The sequence below is a fragment of the Strix uralensis genome, chromosome 7, assembly GCF_047716275.1.
Source record: "Strix uralensis isolate ZFMK-TIS-50842 chromosome 7, bStrUra1, whole genome shotgun sequence".
Taxonomy (NCBI): Eukaryota; Metazoa; Chordata; class Aves; order Strigiformes; family Strigidae; genus Strix; species Strix uralensis.
The window spans coordinates 21,077,946-21,101,724 of NC_133978.1; the positions used below are offsets into that span (position 1 = coordinate 21,077,946).

General features: G+C 47.1%; 1 protein-coding gene across 4 annotated transcripts in view; it reads left to right on the forward strand.

The window, feature by feature from the left end:
* SEC31B (SEC31 homolog B, COPII coat complex component) overlaps nt 1-23,354 on the forward strand; it is a 37,954-nt gene extending 14,600 nt beyond the window's left edge. The window contains exons 10-27 of one of the 4 annotated variants that reach the window (XM_074874798.1): nt 25-177; nt 903-1,133; nt 2,604-2,678; nt 3,281-3,364; nt 4,299-4,407; nt 4,809-4,987; nt 7,998-8,124; nt 9,256-9,401; nt 10,667-10,840; nt 11,462-11,650; nt 12,349-12,562; nt 12,958-13,284; nt 14,352-14,456; nt 17,331-17,386; nt 18,631-18,777; nt 19,193-19,309; nt 20,701-20,772; nt 21,476-23,354. In XM_074874798.1, coding sequence (XP_074730899.1) covers nt 25-177; nt 903-1,133; nt 2,604-2,678; nt 3,281-3,364; nt 4,299-4,407; nt 4,809-4,987; nt 7,998-8,124; nt 9,256-9,401; nt 10,667-10,840; nt 11,462-11,650; nt 12,349-12,562; nt 12,958-13,284; nt 14,352-14,456; nt 17,331-17,386; nt 18,631-18,777; nt 19,193-19,309; nt 20,701-20,772; nt 21,476-21,655 — 2,685 coding nt within the window. In that variant the 3' untranslated portion in view covers nt 21,656-23,354. Of the gene's footprint in view, nt 1-24; nt 178-902; nt 1,134-2,603; nt 2,679-3,280; nt 3,365-4,298; nt 4,408-4,808; nt 4,988-7,997; nt 8,125-9,255; nt 9,402-10,666; nt 10,841-11,461; nt 11,651-12,348; nt 12,563-12,957; nt 13,285-14,351; nt 14,457-17,330; nt 17,387-18,630; nt 18,778-19,192; nt 19,310-20,700; nt 20,773-21,475 lie in introns of those variants that run through there. The other 3 variants (XM_074874799.1, XM_074874801.1, XM_074874802.1) reach the window with 3 other exon arrangements.
* Nucleotides 23,355-23,779: the final 425 nt, after the last annotated feature.

Sequence of the window (23,779 nt, forward strand, 5' to 3'; positions counted from 1 at the left end):
ATTCCTTTCTCTGTCTGAGTCTAGATCTCTTCATCTTTCAACAACCTGGATCCCTTTGGCACAGGACAGATCCTTCCTCCTCTGCAGGTGCCAGAGCAAGTAGCTCAGACCACCTTGATTCCACCATTAAAAAAGCCACCCAAGTGGATTCGCAGACCTGTGGGGGTTTCGTTTGCAGTAAGTGAATGGATCATCCTTAGCTTAAAATGCAGTAGATGTGTGATCTTGTGACAGAATCCTTTTCTTTTGCTAGAGAAACCTTTTTATCTTCCCGCTGCTAGTTGTTCTAGTGCCTGTTTAATGCTGTGCAGTGTGGTGTCCCATGGAGCAAAGCTCTTTTGCTCAACATTCATGTATATTTCCAACAAGAAAGAGTCCTGTAGCAGAGACTGGGAGGTTAAAAGTAAGAGTTAAGAAAGATAAGGAAGACTCATAAAAGCTGTCCTTGTAGGCTGTGACATGCATTCCCATTCTTCTCTGTCTCTTTGCTTCCTATCCAGGTATTTAATTTTCTTCACATTTGCTCCTAAATCAGAAGGCTGAATTGTTCTTTTAGTCTGTGGCTTGACTTGTTCTCTGTCTGTCTAGTGTCTGCCATTCACATGATAGTTTTTATCAAGAACAAACAGTTGCAAATGTACTTTTTTTTCTGTGCCCCTCTGGAGTTTGCAATTGGCTAGGCCTGATAGCACATACACAAGTGTCATGGTTATCAGTTTTCAGCTGAGGGGCTTGTGATACGGACTCCCTCAATGTCCCTACCATCCATATTCATTAAACTGTTTGGGTTTCTTGTAGTCACAGCTGGAGCTTGAGTCCATCTTGCTGAATTAAGAGCTAAGTGAGCTGCTTTTATCTTTGTTTATAAGAATGCTTACTGTGTCTCCCTCTGTCTTTCTCAGTTTGGAGGAAAACTTATTTCCTTTGGTCTTACCAAAGCTCCTGGACAGCAAATGCAGCAGACTTACCCACACCAGGTATTCATCAGTCAAGTCACTACTGAAACTGAATTCCTGCTCCGATCCAGAGAACTGCAGATGGCTTTGCAGTCAGGGAACCTCCTTGATTACTGCCAGGGCAAGATCCAGACAGCCAAGTTGCCATTTGATGAGAACCTTTGGAACTTCTTGAAGGTAGGATGGCTGTGGTGGAACACAGAGGTCAATTCTTTTACAGTCCTGGGGTGGAATGTGTTCATTATGGTCCTCTGTAGCCCTTATATTCCTGTTCTTTAAGATGTAAAATGAAACTGAATAGGCTACTTAGTTACTTGTCTAAAGAAAAGTTTTTGCAATTGAGGTCTTGGGGGTTGCCTTATTTTTCAGTAGAAATGGTCTTTTCAGTTAATTCATTTGAGCTTTCTGTCAAGGTGCTAAACAGGATTTTCTCATTTCAACCCACTGCCAAGCTATATCTGGCTGCTACCTGTGGAGCCCTACTGTTATTATTTCTCAAGGCAAAGTCCAAATGGGCAATGAGATTCCCCAGTAATAAGAGAGACAGCTGTGGTGGCATGAGGGCTGACTGTAGCCCTACATAAGATGATGGTTTCATTGACAGTTTGGTAATACGAAAGTTTGGTAATGAGGAGTGGCTGCCTTTCTGGAGGGGCAGGGCTTAGCCTTGGTAGTGTTTTACAGACTGTGTGTGGGGAAAAATTTTGGGATTCTTTCCATAGTATTACATTTGCATGGGGAATCACATCTCTTGAATAGGATGGCCAGGTGTTGTCTAGGTGGTGACAGTAGTCTCCATTGCAAGGGTCATTGCAACAATGTCTTCAGCTGCATTGGATGAGATATGTCAAACTGTTGTTCCAGTGAATTTTTATAATCCAGCTGGCCCATGGTCTTGTGAGCCCACTCCAGCATGTACAAGATCTATTACTATTGATTGTCTTAAACTACAAACCAAGCTTCTGTACAAAAGACTGTGCTGCATGACCATTTCCGCATCCACAAGAACAGTTTCTACTGACTGTTTACAAGTATCTTATCCATGTACAGTTTGGTCAGTTCTGTAGTAGGAACAGCCTGGGACTTACTGAGACAGACAAAATCTCCTTGCAGAATGTTAATCACGATTAAAAGCATACAAATCGCGCCTGTCAATTAGGCTGCGTGCAGCCTGGGGAAATCTCTGGGACTGTCTGAAATCCTCATCCAGGAAGTTTCTGTAACAATTAATTAACTAACTTTTGTGAAGCCAGCTAGGAGTTCAGGCAACCACCTTGTCTCGGTTTCATCCAGACTCAAATCAGTCCATTGTCTCTAAGCAGAGATTAGTTTGGCAATTCCTAGACCATCCAGGGAATTAATGACCAAGGACACTAAGTATGCATAGAGTCATAGCCCTGATACACAGTTGTAGCTCAGTTGTAACTATGTGACAAACTTGAATTTCACCCTTTTATCATGATTATAACTTAAATTCTGTAGATTTTCCCACAGTACTCATTGGGTGGACTTGTCATAGTTAAGTTCCTTATCTATAAACTGTGCTCTAAACTTTGCTGCTGCCAGAAGCAGCCAACTGTTGGTACTGTGTAGATGCCTAGGATTTTACATATTTTCTTGTCTTTTTCAATATCCTTTGGGACTCAGGTGAATCTGGAGCAGGAGTCCAGGACTAAACTCCTCAAACTACTGGGCTACAGTAAAGAGGATCTGCAAAAAAAGGTAAGGGGCCTTTCCAATAGAGAGAAACTTTTACAGGACTAAAGCTGCTGCAGGAGAGCTGTAGAGTCCCTACTGGAAATGACTGAGTGATCTCACAGCACACAAAAAAGCAAACTGTATGAAATTTCAGCTGAGAGGCATCTCAAGTATCCTCCATTAAAAAGAAAATGCAGGCACTTTTAAGGGTATAACTAGCTGTACTGGATCAAACCAGAGGGGTCTTGAGCCCAGTTATCTTGCTTCCAGTTGTTGGTGCTGTGGAAGGTGTATAACAACGCTGCAGCTGAGAGCTGCTTCTAGCATCCAGCTCTATGCATCTCGGGATTCTTCAGCCAGGAAGAAGGTGACAGATGAAGGCAGTCTGGCATAGCACTGATGGAGCTGCAGGGAAGGCAACTCTTGCAGCAGCATGGAAAATGCTTTAAAAAGGATAAATAACCTCTGATAGGCAGCCAGCCAGGAATAGGGAGAAGTGGAACTTTTCAAATGGGTGAAAGAGCCGAGGGAATTGTGTCTGGAGCTTGCCAGTTGCTTGGTGGCTTTGCTGCCCAAGTGCTTAACTTTTATAGGGGCTTCACTCTGTGAATGTCTTACTTTTCTAGATTGCTTCGTGTTTGAGTAATGGGATCCCAGATAAACAGCCCCTTCCTGAGGCGGATGAGACAAATGCTGCACAGCCAGATCAGGTATGTCCTGTGTATCTTGCCAGTCTGGGAAAGCAGTGAAAGGCAGAATGAACAGGGAGGTTTAATTTCAACCACAAGTTGGGCTCAATGCAGGTGTCACAGAGGTCAGTTGACAGTCCTGTCAGACCCTCACAGTGTCAGACTAAACAATCATAGCAGTCCCTTCTGCCTTTAAAACAAATCAGCGAATGATGAAGATGGACTCCTGGCTGTTAACACTGCGAGAAGGCTTGCTTCACCAGTGCTGATTTCTTCAGCGATAGAATTAGCCTCACCCCAGCTTAACATCATGCTACAGTTCTGGATTTCCTCTGTGAAGCTCCTGCTGTGGTATTTCTTTTGCATTTCTTTCCTTTTCACCTCTATCCTTTGAAATGTATTCTCACATGATTTTGGGATGTCCATCTTCAGATGCCTTCCAAGGCCTGGTTCACCATGCCCTGTAAATTTTGCGTCTCTAAGATATCTAAAACTGCTATCCTCAAATTAGTAATCTTCACAAACCTTAAACACTTGCTGAGATATTCTAGGAGTAGCAGTTGTGTCCTGCATTTCAATAGAGCACCAAGCACAGCTGTGATCCTACCTGTTAGTTATAGATATCACTTGTTGGGCTTGTCCCTATTCTGCCCAAATTTGTTCAGCTTGCTCAAGGGGTGGCAGTTTTGTTGTTGAATGCTAGCCAACGATACTGTTTGCATTGCATGTCTTACACTGTCAACCTCCTAAGCTTCGTCTGCTGCCCCAGCAAAACTGTGCACATTGATAAAGCAGTGACAGGAGGCATGATGGGTTTTCAAGTTGAAATCGGATTTATATGAGCATGCTCAACCAAATGAAGAGTAGCCCCATGCCACTCAGTAATCCATTAAACTGTTTTGGGCAGGATCTGTGTGTTCAGTGAATTAATTAACTTCTTGCACTCTTTGCACAGCTTTTGATAAATTCCAGTGATGATGTAGCTGCTGTTTCCTCCTCTTCAGCTTTTTTTGACAACCTCATCCCACAGAATATGAGCACATTGGAGATTCCTGTCACAGAAGGTATGTTACACAAAATGAGTTTCTACCCTCTTAGGAAAAGGCAAGAGGAGGGAAAACCAGAAATTAGAGATACCAGGAAAAATCTGGTCCATTACAGCAGATGGATGCTTTTAAAACACATAAGCCCTTCCAGTGTCACGCAGCATCTCTCAGCATTGTGCAAGGAAATACTCTTCACAGATAAGAGACACATTAAAAATGTAGAAGAATCTTTTAGATGATGGAAAACATACTGTCAAGTCATTTTTTTAAGTGCAAAACCTGATTTGGATTTCCAAATCTTTTTTATCTGGACTTCCATGAGTTGTTTTTTTTTTTTTACTGCCCGCTCTTTAAAACAAGCATCATCAGTGCATCTGGGTGATGCCCCTGTGGGTTAACTCTGCTTCTCACCTCTGTAGATACAGATGGACTCATCAGCCAAGCCCTTTTGTTGGGGAATTTTGAGGCTGCAGTGGAGCTGTGCATGCGAGCAGAGCGCTTTGCTGATGCCATCATCTTAGCTATAGCTGGTGGGGAGAATCTCCTAAAGGAGACCCAGAAGTGCTACTTTGCCAAGCATAAGACAAAACTCTCCCTGGTAAGTGACAGTTTTGTGTGCCTACTGAGCAAGAGAAGGTGTAGGATAGCTTGGCAGATGTTTACCTGAATACATGTGGGAATGCTTTGTCAGGATGTACAATGTCAGCAGAATCTGTGTATCTCCTCTTGGCTAGACATTTACTCTAATCTCTTGGTAGTTTTATGACAACTTCATGTTGCCCACCTAGAATGTCTGTGTTCTCTGTTCCTTTTTTTAAATCTAGTGGTTTCTGCCTCAGCTCCCCATGCTTGTAATCTGTGTAGCATACTGCCCCTTTACAGCTCAGCTAGGAAGGTCCTAGCTTATTAATTGACAAACGGGGAAGTGTAACAGGGATTGGGATATCCTAACACTATATTCCCTCTCATTGATACTACCTGCTTTGAAACAGGATATGAGGGATCATAGAGTGGTTTGGGTTGGAAGGGACCTTAAAGATCACCTAGCTCCAACCCCCCTGCCATGGGCAGGGACACCTTCCACTAGACCAGGTTGCTCAAAGCCCTGTCCAACCTGGCCTTGAACACTGCCAGGGAGGGGGCATCCACAACTGCTCTGGGCAACCTGTTCCAGTGTCCCACCACCCTCACAGTAAAGAATTTCTTCCTTCTATCTAATCTAAACCTGCCCTCTTTCAGTTTAAAATTGTCATTCCTCATGCTATCACTACACTCCCTGATAAAGAGTCCCTCCCCATCTTTCCTGCAGGTCCCCCTTAAGTACTGGAAGGCTGCTATAAGGTCTCCCTGGAGCCTTCTCTTCTCCAGGCTGAACAACCCAAACTCTCTCGGCCTGTCCTCATAAGGGAGGTGCTTCAGCCCCCTGATCATCTTCGTGGCCCTCCTCTGGATCCCTCTGGATCCTTCAACAGGTCTGTGTTGTTCTTATACTGGGGGACCCAGATCTGAACACTGTACTCCAGGTGGGGTCTCACAAGAGCAGAGAAGAGGGAGAGAATCCCCTCCCTTGACCTCCTGGCCACACTTCTCCTCTTGATGCAGCCCAGGACACGGTTGGCTTTCTGGGCTGTGGGCGCACATTGCTGGCTTGCAGTCAGTTTTCCATCCACCAATACCCCAAGTCCTTCTCCGCAGGGCTGCTCCCAATCCACTCATTGCCCAGCCTGTATCTGTGCTTGGGATTGCCTCAACCCATGTGCAGGTCCTTGCACTTGGCCTTGTTGAACTTCATGAAGTTTGCACAGGCCCACCTCTCCAGCCTGTCCAGGTGCCTCTGGATGGCACATCCCTTCCCTCCAGTGTGTTGGCCGCACCACACAGCTTGGTGTCGTCAGCAAACTTGTTGAGGGTGCACTCGATCCCACTGTCCGTGTCAATGACAAAGATGTTAAACAGCACTGATCCCAGCACCGACCCCTGAGGAACACCACTCGTCACTGCTCTCCACTTGGACATCAAGCTGTTGACTGCAACTGTTTGCGTGCGACTATCCAGCCAATTCCTTATCCATCAAGTGGTCCATCCGTCAAATCCAATGTCGTTCCAGTTTAGAGACAAGGATGTTGTGCAGGACAGTGTCAAATGCTTTGCACAAGTCCAGGTAGATGATGTCAGTTGCTCTTCCCTTATCCACCAGTGCTGTAGCCCCGTCGTAGAAGGCTGCCAAGTTCATCAGGCACGATTTGCCCTTAGTGAAACTGTGTTGGCTGTTACCAGTCACCTCCTTATTTTCCATGTGCCCAGGAGGATCCACTCCATGATCTTGCCAGGCACAGAGATGAGACTGACTGGCCTGTAGTTCCCCAGGTCTTCCTTTTTTCCTTTTTTGAAAATGGGGGTTATGTTTCCCCTTTTCCAGTCAGCGGGAACTTCGCTGGACTGCCACGACTTCTCAAATATGATGCACAGTGGCTTAGCCACTTCATCCATCAGTTCCCTCAGGACCTGTGGATGCATCTCATCAGGTCCCATGGACTTGTGCACCTTCAGGTTCCTTAGATGGTCTCAAACCTGATCTTCTCCTACAGTGGGCGTTCTTCATTCTCCCAGTCCCTGCCTTTGCCTTCTGTGACTTGGGCAGTGTGGCTGGAGCACTTGCTGGTGAAGACTGAGGCAAAAAATTCATTGAGTACCTCAGCCTTCTCCATATCCTGAGTAACCAGGTCTCCCATTTCCTTCCAGAGACGGCCGACATTTTCCCTAGTCTTCCTTTTATCCCCAACATACTGATAGAAGCTTTTCGTGTTGCCCTTGATGTCCCTGGCCAGATTTAATTCTGTCAGGGCTTTAGCCTTCCTAACCCGATACCTGGCTGCTCAGACAATTTCTCTCTGTTCCTCCCAGGCTACCTGTCCTTGCTTCCACCCTCTGTAGGCTTCCTTCTTGTGTTTGAGCTTATCCAGGAGCTCCTCGTTCATCCATGCAGGCCTGGTGTTCTTACCTGACTTCCTCTTTGTTGGGATGCATCACTCCTGAGCTTGGTGGAGATGATCCTTGAATATTAACCAGCTTTCTTGGGCCCCTATTCCCTTCAGGGCTTTATCCCATGCTACTGTGCCAAGGAGATCCCTGAATAGGCCAAAGTCCACTCTCCTGACGAACAGGGTAGCAAGCTTGCTGCACGCCCTCCTCACTGCCCTAAAGATCTTGAACTCCCACCATTTCATGGTCACTGCAGCCAAGGCTGCCCTTGAGCTTCACGCTCCTCACCAGTCCCTCCTTGTTGGTAAGAACAAGGTCCAGCATAACACCTGTCCTTGTTGGCTCCTCTATCACTTGGAGAAGGAAGATCTTTAGCCTTGACTAGTGTGCTGTTTCCATATTCTCTTAAATGCTTTGTTGGGCTTTTTTACTTTCTTTAGAGGCATTGGGTTCCAATTACGGTTAACATTGGGATGCTGAGATTGGTGGACCTTAACGTACAGTGAGGCAGTTGCTGCATTGTGGGAAGTGTGCCTGAAAGTGAGCTATCCCTCTGGGTGCACTTGCTTAAGCAGTCAGCCTGCCTTTGTCTTCAGTGTCTGTCAGGCCTTCTGCTTCCCTTACAGCTGCTTTCCTCAGTTGTGCAGCAGAACTGGCAAGATATTGTTTGCACGTGCGATCTACAGAGCTGGAAGGAGGCACTGGCCATCTTGTTAACATACTCAAAGCATGAGGACTATACCCATCTCTGTGGTATGCAGCATACTACGTTTTGATATGATTTCCCTTAGGGGCGGGCAACTCTGCACCGTTCACAGAAAGAAGTGGATACTGCTGAGGAAGGAAAGCACTCCTTACTCATTACAGCTAGGTGGAACTTCTTGAATAAGTGTGGACTGTTGAGTTAGGAGAATGATATATGCACACTGTGGCTGAGAGTAATAGTGTAAAGTTATATATGCTGATATTTCCTGTCACCTCTACTAATAGCATGGAAAAAAACAGGATAGGCACTGGACTCAGACATCAAGAGGGTGATGTTTATTATCTTATTCTGGAGAGCAAGAGATTTCCTTGACAGTAAAAGGTCAGGTGGCTTCACTCCACCTGAAAGAGGTTTACCATTCCAGTACATTCCCCTCTCTTTTAAGACCAGAAACAGGGGCTAATGAATGTTTGATGGCTTCAGTAGTTTCCTCAGACTGTTAATAGTCCAACATGCTCAGCAACTGGTTGTTCTGAGAGTCAGAGTTCAGGGAAAATCTAGTGACAGAATCTGACGATGTTACTCATGTTGATTAGCTGGGAACTAGCTCCTGACTGATGGGAACAGCTAAGTGCTGTTGGAGAAATGCCAGCACTTTATAGAAGTAAGATGACACAACTTGAAATGCAAGAAAACATGACATCTTTTGCAGACCAAATCGTAGGGGTGGAAGGTGGTGGTGGTGATAGATAGCTCCAGCTCACCTTTATGTCCTAGCATTTGCTAAGCATTGACAACTACCAGATTACTAGCTGTCCCTGGTACTGGACACTACTGTTGCCTGGAGATTTGCACACCTCTTTGGAAAAAAAAAAAAGTTGGATTTTTTCATTGAATTCATCTGTCATTCTTAAGGGTTTTTCTTTCTTTTTTATGTCTGGGAAGACATATAAAAATTAGCAGATATATAAAAAATTACTTCTTTTTTCAACCAAGTTGGTTTTGAGATTCCTTAATGATGCCCATTATGTGTTATCCATGAATTAGGTGCAGATTCAAAGCTGTCAACACCTTTTAATGGCAAGCCAGAGTAGGATTGCTAAGAGATGAGCATTGGGGTTAATGAGTTCTTCAGAAAGAGAGAGTGTTAAATGTTGGCTGTATTTCTTCCTCTCTAGACATGCTGGGTGCCCGTCTAGAGTCAGAGGGTGATGCAGCCCTGTCCAATGATGCCTGCCTCTGCTATATCTCATCAGGCAATGTGGAGAGGTTGGTGGAATGCTGGGTAAAAAACCATGAGACTTCGTCACCCCTTGCCCTGCAGGTACAGGTGCTATAATGTTGGTTTGACTCCCATTTAGGCCAATCTGGTAGCCCTGATCTGTTTGCATTATCCCATCAAACAGAGTATCTGGCTTCCAGCAGACAGTGCAGACCTGTTCGTAGACACCAAGGCATCTCCTTCTAGCCCGGATTACCGACTGACATCTAAAGGAGACTTGTGCTTCTTAAATGTTAAGGGTTTGTTTGTTTAGAGAGTACCAATGACATTGCACATAAATCCAGCTGTGGACAGGAGTTATGGCCTACCTGCCTGTCTTTGTGTACTGACGTCATCCCTGAGCTTCCTTTTAGTCAGGGAAGTTTAGACTGTACCTGTTTTCTTCCTGGTGGTCGCTTGGGAGTACATTTGCTTCTGTGCTTATCACATCTAACTGTAATGCTCCAGTTACTTGGATGTACCTTCAGAACAGCCTCTGGCAAAATAAAATAAAAGTTTTGACTGTGTTATTCCCACTGCAAGTAGAATGATCATGTATGGGAAGTCACAGCTTGCAGATGAATCAGGGCCTCTAAGTCAGTGTTGTTACCTGTTACACTTAAACCAGTCCTGGCTAAGTCACTAACCCCTGTTGTGTCCACCAGTCACTAGAATGAACTAGACAAGTCTTCCACTCAAGTATCTGCAGATAATGCCCTCTGCTACAGAGTTCCTTGGTTTTGCAACCCCACTAGTGAGTAACAGCAACAAAAAGGCATCTTCAGCATTCCTGGTTATGTTTGAAACTAGCCTCCTTCCAGTTATCAGCCAATGATGCATATATCATTCTACAGATACAAACATTACTTTGATTTCTGTGAGTTGAAGGAGCTTTGAATAAATAAAAACCTTCTGGTCTGTTTGTCAGCAGTAGTAGTTTTCCCTAGCGAATTTCTCCTGGTATGGTTTTAATCCTTCCTCTTCCAAGCTGATAGTTTGTAACTCTGAGTTACAGTAGTAACCTCCTAGTAAAAAGATCACAGTTGCTTGAAATGTCCTTGTGGCTTCTGATTTTCTTTTTTCCCTTACCATAGAAGTAGCAGTGTCAGGGTTTGCTTCCTGATTCCTGTTTTTCTTCACAAAGTGCACCTGAGGAAATGGTAATCAGTGGTAATATCTGGTGCAGAGTAGAGTAACTTCTATTCACACTGGACCTGATGTCAGTTGAAAGTTGGGAAAGCTACCTGGTATTGTCTCAGCATGAGATGGACCAGTAAGGTAAGTCAGATTCTGAATGGTCTATTTCTTCCCTCCCCTGGCTTATTCAGGATCTCATAGAGAAGGTGATGGTGCTGAGCAGGTCCATTGAGATGCTCCGAGGCACAGCAGGACATGTGCCAGGCCCTGTCTTGGCAGAACGAATCACCCAATATGCCAGTCTCCTGGCATCACAAGGATGCTTGGCAGCCGCAATGAATTACCTACCCAGCAGCTCTAAAGAGGTGAGTGAGAAACGAGTTGCTGTGTGAAAGAGGAGTATATGGGGAAAAAATGATACTTTGTATGAGAGAGAACTTGTGTTTTGACATGCATCAGGACTTAAGGTTTCACCTTAATTATGGTAACTTGAGAGTAGAGGTGTGTTGGTTTTTTTTTCTAGGACACAGCTTTTATCTTCATTTACTTTTTCTTTGTAGTGCCCTTGAGTCAGGGAAAAGGAAGGGAGCTATAGCACCATAAATGGTTCCTGGAGAACAATGCTGGGAAGCAGCTCTCCACGGAAGCTTCATTTATTCCTGAAACTAGCTGGTGGAGGAAGGGAATGGCGAGGTCACCTTGTAGTTTGAAACAAATCTGTCTAATGCCCAAATGTGGGGAGAGGTTGGGGAGAGAAAAGTCTAAAGATTGGGGAGAGGATCTGTGAGACTTCATCTGCCTGGGAATATGACAGGTGATGTTCCAGGTTGTCACTTACAGTTTCGTTTTGTTTCGTTTTCCTGGTGGCTATTGGGGAAATGGTGTCTTTTGCAGTGTTTTGGGTCGGGGACTGCTTTGAATGCCTCCCCTAGGACTTTCCATCTGAGGCTTTCAAGGCTCTTCTTCTAAAGCATAGTTTGTTTCAGCTTCTGATCGAACAGCTCCGAGACCGGCTTTTCCATGCTCAAGGAGAGAATGTGGGTGATCAGCAGCCACCTCCTTTTCCCTACACTCGTGTCAGTGTAGGTGTCATAAAACACACTTCTCCAGCAGCCAGGGGTGGTTCTACCCCTGAAGGAGCAGCCCACAAAACAGGTCTGAGACATCCAGAGAAGGTAGGCCTTAAACTCAGGTGTTCATGGCTTGGGGAGAGGGAGGAAAGCTTACTGGGTTGTGGAAGGCATATGAAGCATTATGAGATGACACAGATTGCAGGCGTTGAGGAACTCATCAGTGATGCCCTTCACTGGAGCAAACATAAGCTCTGTGATAATCCAGAAGTAGGCTGGCTGGCATCTTTTCACAAAGCCCTGTCCCACATGCAGTCACTGGAGGAGGCTGTTACAAGTGTAGTGATCCACTGAGATCTCATACTGAGGGAAAAGGGGGCTGTGGTTCACTCTCCTATGCCCATCTCACCCTCATCTCTCACTAAAATTAGTGTAGGATGGCTTAATCTCAGTTCTTGCACAAGAAAACTGTTCAGGAAGTTTTGCTTCCAGCCTTTATTACTTCATTATTGTTCCTTCATTATTTCCTCTAGTTGTGCTTTCAGGAGGTCACTGTATGGGAACTGGCTCCTGAGGACTAATCCTTGTGAGAGCCAGAGAATAATCTGAAGAGTGTGGTGCCCAGCTTGTTGAACATGCTATGTGGTAGGAAAGGCCTTTGATCAAGTCCATCTAGGGCAGTGACAGCAGCAGCATCTTCTCTTGCCTGAGAAGTGACAGGGATAGAAAGTGTATCTGCTTGTGTGTGTATGCACATGATTGTGTGTTGGCCATTTGCAAGTTCTTTTTTTTTTTAATTGCAGCCCAGCTATCAGTCATCATTTTCCCCTTCAGCACCTTCTCAGCCTTCAGTGCCTTCCCTCTTCACGCCTCAGCCAGTGCCAGTGATGTCTATGACACCTCACCACATTGCCGCTCCCCAGGCTAGCATGGGACCTCAAACTAGTGTCTATTCTAGAGGGCCCCCATACCCACAGTACAACTTGGGCTTGGTTCCAGCAACCATTTCAGGGCCAGGTAAGCATTGTCTGATAGTCATGTCCATTCTCCAGGTTTTATTAGACTAAAGCCTTCAACATAGATGTCTGCTCTACTTTCTTCCTCATAGGCCTATTGTACTTGCAAAGAACCAGTCAGCTTTCTGAGAGGCCTCTCAGTGCTTCTGACACATCTAGTTCTAGCAACTGTTGCTGCACATCCACTGATATTAAGTATATAAAGGGGTGGAGAAGCCACAGCTAACTTTGTGGCAGAGTTTGACTGACGTAGCCTGGGTTACAGGGGATATGGCTGGCATGAATATTCTAGGGTATGGCTTGGAGAAGGGCAGACTTACTAGCATGAAGGAGAGCATCAGGAGTGGTTTGCACATGAAACAAGCGATGCTGATACATTCTCATTTTCATTTGTAGCTGTGTCACAGTCTCAGCCGTTTGGACCAGCAGGAGTCAGACCTGTTGGTCCTGCTCCCTTCCCTAGCCAGCCTTCTCTGCCAGGACAGTCCATGCCCTTGACATCTCCTGGTGTTCCACCACCCGGACCTGCCCTCTTCCCTCCAGCCTCAGTCCCATCATCTCAGCTTCCTGCAGCTTGTCCTCTCCCTGTGGCAAGCCAGTCTCCTCTAGGTTTCTCTTCAGGACCTTTCAACTGCCCCATGAACATGGTTTACCCTCAGGGAGGTCCTGGAGCTCCATCTACTAAGTCCCTGCCAGCAGCCAGCATTCCTCCTCCTCCCACAGGTAAGTACTGCTTGTGTGACTTGTGTGTCCAGGATACTCCTGGATGCGATTTGCAGTACATAATGGATGTGGACCTTCTGAGGCCTGGTCTGTCACCATAAAGGCTGGATGTGGTGCTGAGGCTAACCTTACAGGCACATTGTGCTGAGTCTGGCTGTGGTGGTGAAACACAACAATGATGACAGTTTCATTCAGCCTGTTCAGCTACTCTGTCCCCCAGGTTGTGATTACAAGATGCTGTCTCTTCAGGTCCCCAGTGCACCCTGAGTAGCCATCCACTCCAGAGGCATCTGCTCTGACTGAAAGAGTGGTGGTTCCCAGGGAGTGCCTGGTGGAAGGCTTGCTGATCTTGCCCCTGCTTCTGTAACTTACACAAGTGCATTTAAAATGCTGGGAGAGCAGGGTGCTGCTTCTCTGTCCATGGGATACCCCTTGCTTAGCTTCAGGATAAAATTCCTCTGTCTGCTGTGCTCTAGTTCTCCACATTTTTTCCTGCTGCCATAAAGTGCTTGCCTGGGAATCACTTGTGGATTCTTCTGTGCAGTGCTCTAGACTTGGAGCCTTTCCCCTCTGGGTCTGTAGTTTGAATCCAGCCCAGCCTGCAAGTACTGTGAAGTCCTGGCTAGCATGATGAAGAAAAAGAGTGGTGTTGGACCTAGTTCCCAGTGGATGGGCATTCCCTCTTTCTATTTCCCACAACATCACCACATCCGGTGCTTGTTAATTCTTTGTTCACTGTCTTGGTGGACAGGTTTAGCCAGGCTGTGGAGACAACAAGGCTGACAGTCCTTAGGTTTTTGAGCAGACGCTCTCCAAGCCATGCATATTCTGGGAGTGAAGTGAGGCTTTGAGGTTTGCCTCCACCTGAAATCCCTTGCTGACCTGTGGTTAACCAAGGATAGCAAATCCCACTGTGTGAAGCCTGTGGCAGCTACACAGAAAGGCTCTAAGCTAAGGCTTGACAAATTCCTTCTGAAAAGCTATCGAGATAGTAGTCCAGGGACATTACACACTGAGTAAAAGCTGTTGGTGTTGATGACTCTCCCCCACCCTGCCTTGATTTTCAGGTTTCTTCCCTTGGCTAGATCCCCACGTGGATCATGCAGGTAGTACCCAGAGAAGCCTCCAGACCTGTGGGGGAGGCAATGTTGCTGCTTCCAGTGAAATGTGGGGTGTGTGCGCACGTTTTACTGTGTGTGTATGCATGCATGCTCATTGCTATTTGTTGTTTCCTTGCATGCCTGGGGAACTATACAGCTGGTGTAGTGGACATACTTGTCCTGAGGACTAGTAAGTGACAGCTGGGAATGTTGGAAGTGAAATGAAAGTACGGTGCTCTTACTGATGAGTTTGGGTACAGAAAGCAGGGACTGCAGCCTCTTCCTGGAGGAATTAGAGCATTCTCAAGTCTCTGTGTCCCTTCAGGCAGCTGCTGGGCCAGCAGGACAGGGAAGCAGCCCCTTTTCCTTTCTTAGTTCTCTAGGCAAGGAACAGGCCAGTGGTTGTAATTCATCTCTTGTTTTCTCCCTGTTACACTCCCAGCCTTATGCATGGCTTTACTTGCACCTTTCCCCAGGTGGTTTGGAAGAGGTGGGTCCCAGCATGAGCGGTGGTGGAGTAGAGCTTCCCAAGCAGAATATGGGGGCTCTATTTCAAGGGGAACTGGAAAGCCCTTTTGGTTTTAGTTACAGGGCAAGGTTTGACTTTGAATCTCAGTCCATCTGCTGGGGAGAATTTGGACTGTAGAGGTTTTCTGACTGATGCTTTGTACTGATTTCTCTTCTTGGGATTCATTGATGGTGGAGAGTAGGTATCTTCCAGTCTACATTGTCGGTGGGGTATGGCTCAATGTCTTAATGGACTGTCTCTGCACAGTGACTGCTGCTTGCGCCAAAGATCATCTGCCAGGCACAAAAGATTATCTAGGGAGTCTCAGCTTTATCTAGGAAATTCGAGTACTTGGTAGCCACTTACACCACCAAGCAAGCCTTGCTGTGTGGAGTGGGACTCTGGAAAGGGAGTTGTCCCTTCAGCAGAGAAACAAGACCCCAATGTTTCCCTGTTAAAGGAAAGATGATTTGATGGCAAGGATTTCAAGCACTTCCTCAGGCTGAAGATGCCTTGTGGGAATTCACTGCTGGGGAAGTTCCCTTCTGGCAGCATTTCCCCCCAGTTTTAATGGCAGCATATGGCATGCCCAGATCAGTAGTGCAAACTGGCTTCTTTGAGAGTGCTTTCTTGCCTGCTATTATTGTTCTGGTTTTGATGGATGCTTTTCTTTAGCCTGGAAAGGAGGGACTGTAATCCCACTCCCCTGGAAAGGGACTGTAAAATCACTCAATCTGACTGGCCAACCTTACTTGCTTTGGAAATTCCTGAACATGATCTAAACAGCTCATGAACACATTCTCACTAGTGCAATGAAGAGACATCTCCACTTGTAGAAATCCCACGCTCCAAGGGAGCATCAGGGATGGAGTGAAGGACAGCAACATGTTGACTGATCTTCTTTCTGGCCAGGATAATCCCTGACTCCAGCCTCTGACAGTCTTGTTTTTTCTAGGACAGGCATTGCTGGAGACTGCTGCCATGGGGCACTCCTTTCAGGGTTGGTGAGAAATCCTCTTTCACAAGTAGCATAGGCAAGATAGTTGGAGTTTCATCCCAGCAAAATGCAGCAGGATCCTGTTGTCTCATGTCTGATGATTGAGTGCCTGGCTTAAAGACTGTAATTTAAATAGCTGTTTCCTGTGAGGATTCAAAGTGCCACTGGGTTGGAATAGTGCCAGGATCTGCTAGACCACAGACTCGGTGGGGGCCAGCAGAGTTCTAGGGCACAGAATCCCCAAGCTAGAAATAAGTGCCAACTTAATTAAACTACTGATCCAAACTCATCAGAGAGCGAGTCTTGAAATCATGGGAAAAGGGAGGGCAAAAAGAAGCTGCCAGAATTTTAATAATAAAGGTAATTAAAGTAATGAAGCACCTTTTGCGTCTTTCCCCTGTGATTTTTAAAGCTCAGTTCAGGATCAGTGGCTCATTAAGTGTGGCACTGAGCTCCAGCAATTCTGATGTTGGCCCTTAGAATTATGCCACTTTCTCACAGATTATTCCTGTCTCATGGGCTTGAGGTTATTAATACTGGGGTGGCAAAAGAAGCACTGGGGTTTTGTCTAGAGATGCAGGTACCCTTACAAGACAGCAGCAGACAAGGTGGTTGGAATTGGACCTTCGCAGAATGAAGCGTGGTCTCAAGTCTTTTGATGTCATGTTGTCTGATGGATTTTTAATTACCTGGAGTAAGGTTAGAGGCTAGGTACCACAGAAGTGTCTGCTGAGACACTCCTCTTCTCCCAAGGCATTTACTGGTTAAGTCTATTCCCTTCTAGTTGGGAAGCCAGCAAATTTTGCTAAGCTTTTGTTCTAAACATGATTTTGGAAGGGGAAAATTTCAAGCCACCCGTAACTTTTCCCCACTTCATCACAGCAACCTGCATTGCTGTGAACTGCCACCGTGAGGCGCTCCTGGGAGCGCTGGTGAGAAGCCCTCTCACCTGTCATATAACACAGCCCTCACGGTGATACCGCAGCACTAAATTCTCTGTTTGGGGCACCCCAGGCGCTCCCTGAACCCTGATGTGCACACACGTGCAGGTCCCGACCAAGGTTCAGGCCTGACACTGAGGCTGACTTCTGCCACCTGTGCAGAATGCAGAAAGCTTCAGGTAGTTGTGAAAAAGTTTTCTGTGTGGGAGTGGGTGTGTGCCTGTTCAGTCTGAGCAGACATCACCTCATGAATCCTGTGCACATACTCAGATGCTAAGAATGTAATTAAGAAAGAGAAAGAGAAGGAAGAACAGTTCCTGGGCCCATGAGCTGGGCCTGAAATTCCTCGGTTGAAATGGTCTGAAAGTGCAATGATGGGGGAAATGAAGCCATGGGCCTTTTTGCTGAGGGAAGTTCTGAACCATGCAAGCAACCATGGATTGTTGCTTTGGCCACTTTCTCAAAGTCTGACATTTGTGTCTTGTTGTCTCTCCTGGCAGCTCAGGAATCTTGGACTGATCCCTCTGCTGTAAGAGGAGGCCTTCAAAAGAAAAAGGTAATCTTTCAGCTGCAATATGTGTTGGTTGTCTTTTAGCTGGAGAGCTCCATGCAACAGGTACATTCCTATAAATGCTCCCTGTCATAATTAGCAGGTCCCATTCCACGCTGGTCTGTCTACTTCTGCATTATGTGCATAGCTAGGACTGGAGTCTAAGTCATGTTGACCCTTTGCCATCCAAACTCACATGCTGTTCTCCAGGGTGGCTGTTTTGAAACAGAGTTATCATCTGTGATGCTGCATCCTCTGTCAGTAGTTCCCAGGCTGACTACAATCACTTGGTGCTAGAAATAGGGATTTAATCTTATCCCGTTGCCCCCACACCTTTTTTGAGAGTGTCTGGGGAGGTCATGCTCACATCGCACCCAACAGCTGGGGGCAGCATTTCCCTTCAGCACAGTGAGACCCACCATGATTTTCCTCAGATGCTGATACCAACTGATAAGGCACTTCTGCTGAAAGAAGTTGGGACAGGTGTAGCTGTGAGCTGCCTGCCATGTTGGCCCTGCTGCTTTCTACCTTGTCATGACTGCACTGGAGGACCTGTGATCTGAGCTCTTCTGCAACAAATGCTCTCAGTACCGCATTTCTATCACTGCTGCCTGCTGGCAGGTGTGTTGAGAAGCTTCTTTGGCACCATTCCCACCCCCCACTCCTCTTCTTTAGCTTGGAACAGACTTCTCGCCCTTTTTCTGGCAGCATAGCTGGGAACCTGCTTCAGGCTGTGCTCACTACAACAGGATTAGCCTCTTGTTAAAGCCATCTCCTTTTGATCTAGCCCCGTCAGAGTGAATCTGTCCTGACTCTCTGGCTTAGCAGGGGCATGATGAAGTGTTTGCAAGAGGATTCTCCCCCCATGTCGTGGGATTTTCCCCAACACTTGCCCTGTTGGACACTTTACTGCTGCTAATCTCTACATTCAGGACTCGTGCCGTCGCAGAGCCAAGGCGGCTTTCTGAGGACCATTGCTTTCAGGGGCAACAGATCTGTTTGATTGAACAATTCCAGAGGAGTTTTGTGGCTGTCGCTTTGACTGTTCATCTAGGATGCAAGAGGAAGGGCCCCATGCTCTGAGTCAGGGGGCTGAAAGAACAGGGATGTGTTACACATCATCTTGAGAACTGGGCACTCTGCAAATTAGAAGGGGAGTTGAATTTGACTGCAGAGAGTGTAAACAACCCTCCTTACTTGGACTTGGTTTTCTTGATTATTTTTTTTCTTTTCTTTCTTTTTGCTGGCAGTTGCCTGAGAAATTTACTCCTCCAGCCCCCATCACAGCTCCAGTAATGAGCCTTCCCACTGAGCCGCAAGGGATCCATCCTCAGCTGTCCAGGTTGCAAGAATCTGGCCAGTCACCCCCAGGAGCACCCAAGGAAGGCAGCCTGCAGGTACCCAGGGAAATTGGGGCGTTTCCCAGCCACCAGCTCCTTGTCAAGTAGAAAAGCAACTCAGCTTTTGAGATTCTTATTACTTGGCAGCTGCAGGGCTTATGTTGCTCTCTAGCCCTTATAAGACATCTCTTCCTGAGTGTTAGAGCAATTGCCAGGGTGGAAAATGACACCTGAGTATGACTGGAAGAGAGGGAGGGAGGCCAGGCAGGCTGTCAGCCTGCTGGGAGTTGGGAATCGACAGAGGCCTGAAGCTATACCAGTCTGAAAATTATAATCTAACTCTGCTTCCAGATATTCTCTGGGTTTTCGAAGGGGTGAAATTCTTTCTGTTCATAGTTGCAGGAGTGGAATCTACCTGCTCCAGCCTTTCATGCTCCTGTTGCATTCATTCAGCTGCTTTTCTCTCTGTCAGTATCACCAGCTACCTGTGGAGAGGGTTGAGAGGAAGGAGGTGCCCCCTGAGCACCAGACTCTGAAGGCCACATTTGAAGGGTTGGTGCAACGCTGCTCTGCTGTCGCCACTGATCCAGTAAGTCTTCCCCTCTCTGATCTTTGGCTTTTTTGCTCTCATAGATGTTTGGTTGGTGCTTCCTTCTTTTAGTTGGGAAAAGACAAGAAGAGTCTTGTCTCTATAAGCAAGTTAATCTCCATCTGCCTTCTTCCTTTAGGCTGTAGGTTTGTCCATCTCTTGGGAACTGAGATGCATTCTTTAGCATTTATCCACTGCTTCTAATTGCCTCTCTGGAGCTGTGGTTCTGTCCTGCTGGCTTTTTTCTCTGAGAAAAGTAGAAGAAACAATCTAGCTAATTCAACTTCCTTTTTCACCAGCTTGATCTGTAGGTAGTTCCTGCAGAGCTGGTATTACCAGCTATCCTCCAAGCTTAGAGGGAAAGGCTGAGATATCCTAGCTGGAAGAGAAAGCCAGACAAGCTTTGTGTCCAAGTCACTGTAATATCTCCACCTAGTTCGTGGAAGGCTGTTGGCATACATGTCACGTTGCGTGCATGTATCAGGTCAGACTGTCCGGAAGAAGAAAAGCAGTGTTTTCAGCATCATGTTAGGTTGCTAAGTCTTCCCAGAACTTGGGGGCACCATGAAGCCTTCCTACCTCTGCTTAGTGGGTGTTTGGATGAGCACTGAGCCCAAACTGCTATCCCAAAGTTAGACAACTTGTGTGTAGCAGCAGCTTCAGCATCTTTGCTCTGTGCTTTCTGAGAGTGCAATTTCTGGAAGATAACCTAAAGGTTCCCTCTATGGACAGAAAGGCCTCTAGGTTTGGGCTTAAACACTCTGCTTACATGGAGGTAGAATAGCTGGGTTGGTACAGCAGTGCAATGTGCCTGAGCTCCTAAGGCTGCCAGGCCTTCCCAGTGTTGCCCAGAGCCGGGTGTTTCTATCCATGGTATAACTTACCTGTGAGTGAATTATCCAAGGTGGGATTAATGGGGTCAGTCCCACCAGAGCTTCAGTACTCAGGCCTTTTCCTTGATGGTTACCTAGAGTGGGAAGGATATTCCCTCTTTTTCTCAAGGAGACTAGGAAGAAGCTGTTGCTTAGGTCAGCCATGGTGAGGCTGTCTGAATGCCCTGTAGGTCAGATAATAGATGTTTCTCGAGCTTTGGTAGTTACTCTGTCCTGTGGTCTGCAAGCACTGGCAGAAGGGAGGAACGCCTAGGCTGGGAGATGTGAAAACAGGCAAATCCAGCTTCCTGACTTGGGAAGAGAATGCGTGTGTGTATATGTGCACAGTGAGGACATGGCTGGCTTGTATCACAGTCCCTGGCTGGCAGAGGCTGAGATGCAGCTGAGTTGTAAGGTGCTGTGGGAAGAACAGAGGAGGGGATGGACTGAGAATGACTTGGTTCTGGGACGGGTGGCTTTGAAGCTCGGGCAGAGCTAACAATACCTGTTTCACTTCAGAAAACCCGAAGGAAGCTGGAGGATGCATTGCAGCGGCTGGAATGTTTGTATGAGAAGCTCCGCGAGCAGACGGTAGGTAGATGCCACCGTTCCTTGTGGTCCAGCCGGGTTCCTGATCCCACCTTTGCACTGGGCTGTGGGCCTTGGTGTCTGTCCCAGTGTCAACAGCACATATCCTCTTGAGAAAGCTAGGAGAGTGCCAAACCTTATAATGCACCTTGAATCCAGCCAGCCTTATCTCTTCTTCCTTAACCTTATCCCAGACATAGTGTAAGGAAAATCTGGGGAGGTATTTGCAGGGTGCTTTTGCCCCCAGGAAGTATACTGGCATATAGACAGGTTCCAGATGGGAAGGGGCAATTGGGGATCGTTGTTACATGTGAACCTAGTGTAATCTCTGGCTTAGAAAACTCTGAAGCTGCTGATGCCAATTGCTGGAGGGATAGCTATCAAGGGAAGAATCCTTTTAACATATATTCTTTTCCTGAGTGTCCCTGAACAGAGGCAGGATTCTGTGCTAGATGGACTTTTGACCTCCTCGGATACATCAGATATTCAATTAACGCTGAAATGTCATTACTTAGGACCTGCATTCACTGTAACGCAGGCTGGGTATGTCATAGGCTGGGAAACTGAGGGAGGAAGCAGGCTGTCCTTCCTATGAGCAGGTTCTGTTTGGTGAGGATGAGGTGAACAGGAGGGAAGGGTGTGGAGGGAGACGGGGCCTGTGTTACAGTGCTGAGCATGCTGACTCATTTCTGCTCCTTCCCCACAGCTCTCTCCAACCATCCTCGTGGGTCTCCATGAAATTGCCCGCTGCGTTGAGGCTAGGAACTACCAACAGGGTCTCCTGGTTCACACCCAAGTGGTGAGCAGCAGCAGTTTCAGTGAGGTGTCTGGTTTCATGCCCATCCTGAAAGTCCTCATGACCATTGCTGGCAAGCTGAATGTGTAAAGTGTGGACCAGCTGGAACAGTGCACACTGAGAGCTGGTGGACTCCCTCACATGTTGATGTGCTGCAGGTTGTGGACTGTCCTTCTGACTCTAGAGAAATAAGTCCATGCCAGTGCCTGGAACTGTGCTGGGCCGGCACCCCTGGCCCCATCCACTCTCCAGACGCCCACTGGTGCCTGGGACTCCTGGAGACCGTTCTTTCTCTTTCTTCTTTCTTCTTAGTCTGAGGCCACTTCCCAGCCCAGGGATCTCAATTTCAGGCTGCCCAGGTTGCAGAGAGATCTTCTCTCTTCCCTGTATCCCCATTACAAAGGGGAAACTCCTTTCCTCCCAGGCTGATGTTGCTTTTTTTTTTTTTAAGGAGACAAACAGGGCTGGCACCTGCAGCGTCACCAGACAGAAGAGCCTCGGGATTTTATTCCCTGCTGCAGTGTAAACTGCCTGAGTGATAGCTGGGCTCCCTTGGGACCTAAGCTGGGGTGTCCCTGCTCTGTTGGGCTGCAGTGAGGATCTCCTCTGGTTCCTCCTTTCTCTTCATTCTCATCCTTGACTCACCCTCTCACACCTCTGCACCCATATTCTGCTACAACTAGGGCTAACTACCAGCCTCCTCTGAGCTAGCTTTGGTTCTCTCTCTTCTTCACCCAGACCTCTTTTCATAATCGAGTGTCCTGTTTACCCTCTATCCCCCCTCCTTTATATCTTTTCCCCCATAAGCTGCAGGCTTGAGCCCTTTATGTTTCAGGCCTAGGGCTGATTCCCCCTTCCAACTCCTGGGACTCTCCCATTCAGGAATGCTAGCAGGTTGGACTGCTCTGTGTGCTTCTCCCCAGAGCTGGTCACATCCTGGTTTTGGGCTAAAAGCCACCCTCTCTGGCTCCTGGCCTTTTTCCCTTCCTTTGTGTTAACACCAGTGGGCAAAAGGCCAACTGTGCTATCTAAAGGCTTCCTACATCGGGCTTTTCAGACAGTCTAGGGGCTTTAAGAGCAGCAGGGATTGTTCAGGTCCCATAAAGAATCCCCTCAAGCTACTCTGACCAGCCCAAACTTGAGCAGGGGGAGACAGCTCACTGCTCCAAGTGTGGTGCATTCATTCTGCCTACAGTAACAGATACGTGCAAAGGTGGTTCTCAAAGGCCCCTTGGCACTATGGTGGTAGGAATGTGCTGCAGGAGGTGATGCTGTCAGGTCTCATGGATATGGCTGTGCTGAGGCTTTTCATCACTGTGGCATATCCTCTGGGGTAAAATAGATGAATGAAGCATATCTGTCCTGGGGAAGAAGTCTGGGAAGGCAGATGGGCTTTTAGGGCACATCTGTGTGTGTGTCTTTCCCTCTCTTCCTCCTTCCTTGCCTTCCTCTCTCTCACCCTCTTTCATGCTAACCAGGCAGCTTAATCCTTGGGCCCTAGCTGGGAGCAAGGCTTCTTCCTGACATTTGGCTGCAGCCAGCCCCTGCTTCCTCTGCTTGCTGCTTGAGTGATAATGCCATCGTGGGCCTGTGGTTCAGTGACTTATATGAATCAAACTGCTCTACCATGAGACTTAGGAGGGAAGAGAATCAGAGAAGGGAGGGAGAGGACATGTCTCATTCTCTCCTTTCCAGGTCAAAGTGCCTCCTTGTTGCTGCTGTGTTGTTTCTATTGCTGCGGTTTGATGCACTGATTACAGAACAGCAAAATAAAAGCTGTGTTTTGTGATTCTGCTAGCTTTTTTTCATAGGTTTGTGACCTCTGGCTACAGGGGACTTCCCTCAGTCTGCAGGGCCACCCAATGAGAGCTGAGTTCTCTGCTTTGGCGAGGTGGCAACTGAGAACAGTGTGGGGCAAACCAGATTCTGGGTTCTGCTGATGTGGGCAGCAACCATCCTGGTGTGGTGAGACCTCAGGCCTTACCCACTCCCTAAGGCTGCAGGGTCAGAGAACTGATCTTCTCCAGATCACCCGTCTCAGTTGTGACTATTCATCTGCATCAGACATAAGAAGCTCCCCAGGGTGGCTGAGGTTCTCTTGGGGAATCACAGCAGTGTTGGGGATTTTACTCTTGACATCAGAAGTTTGAAGTATGTCAGTAAGTAAAAAGAGAGCCCTTGATGAGATCCTCTTCTGTTGGAAATCAATGTTAT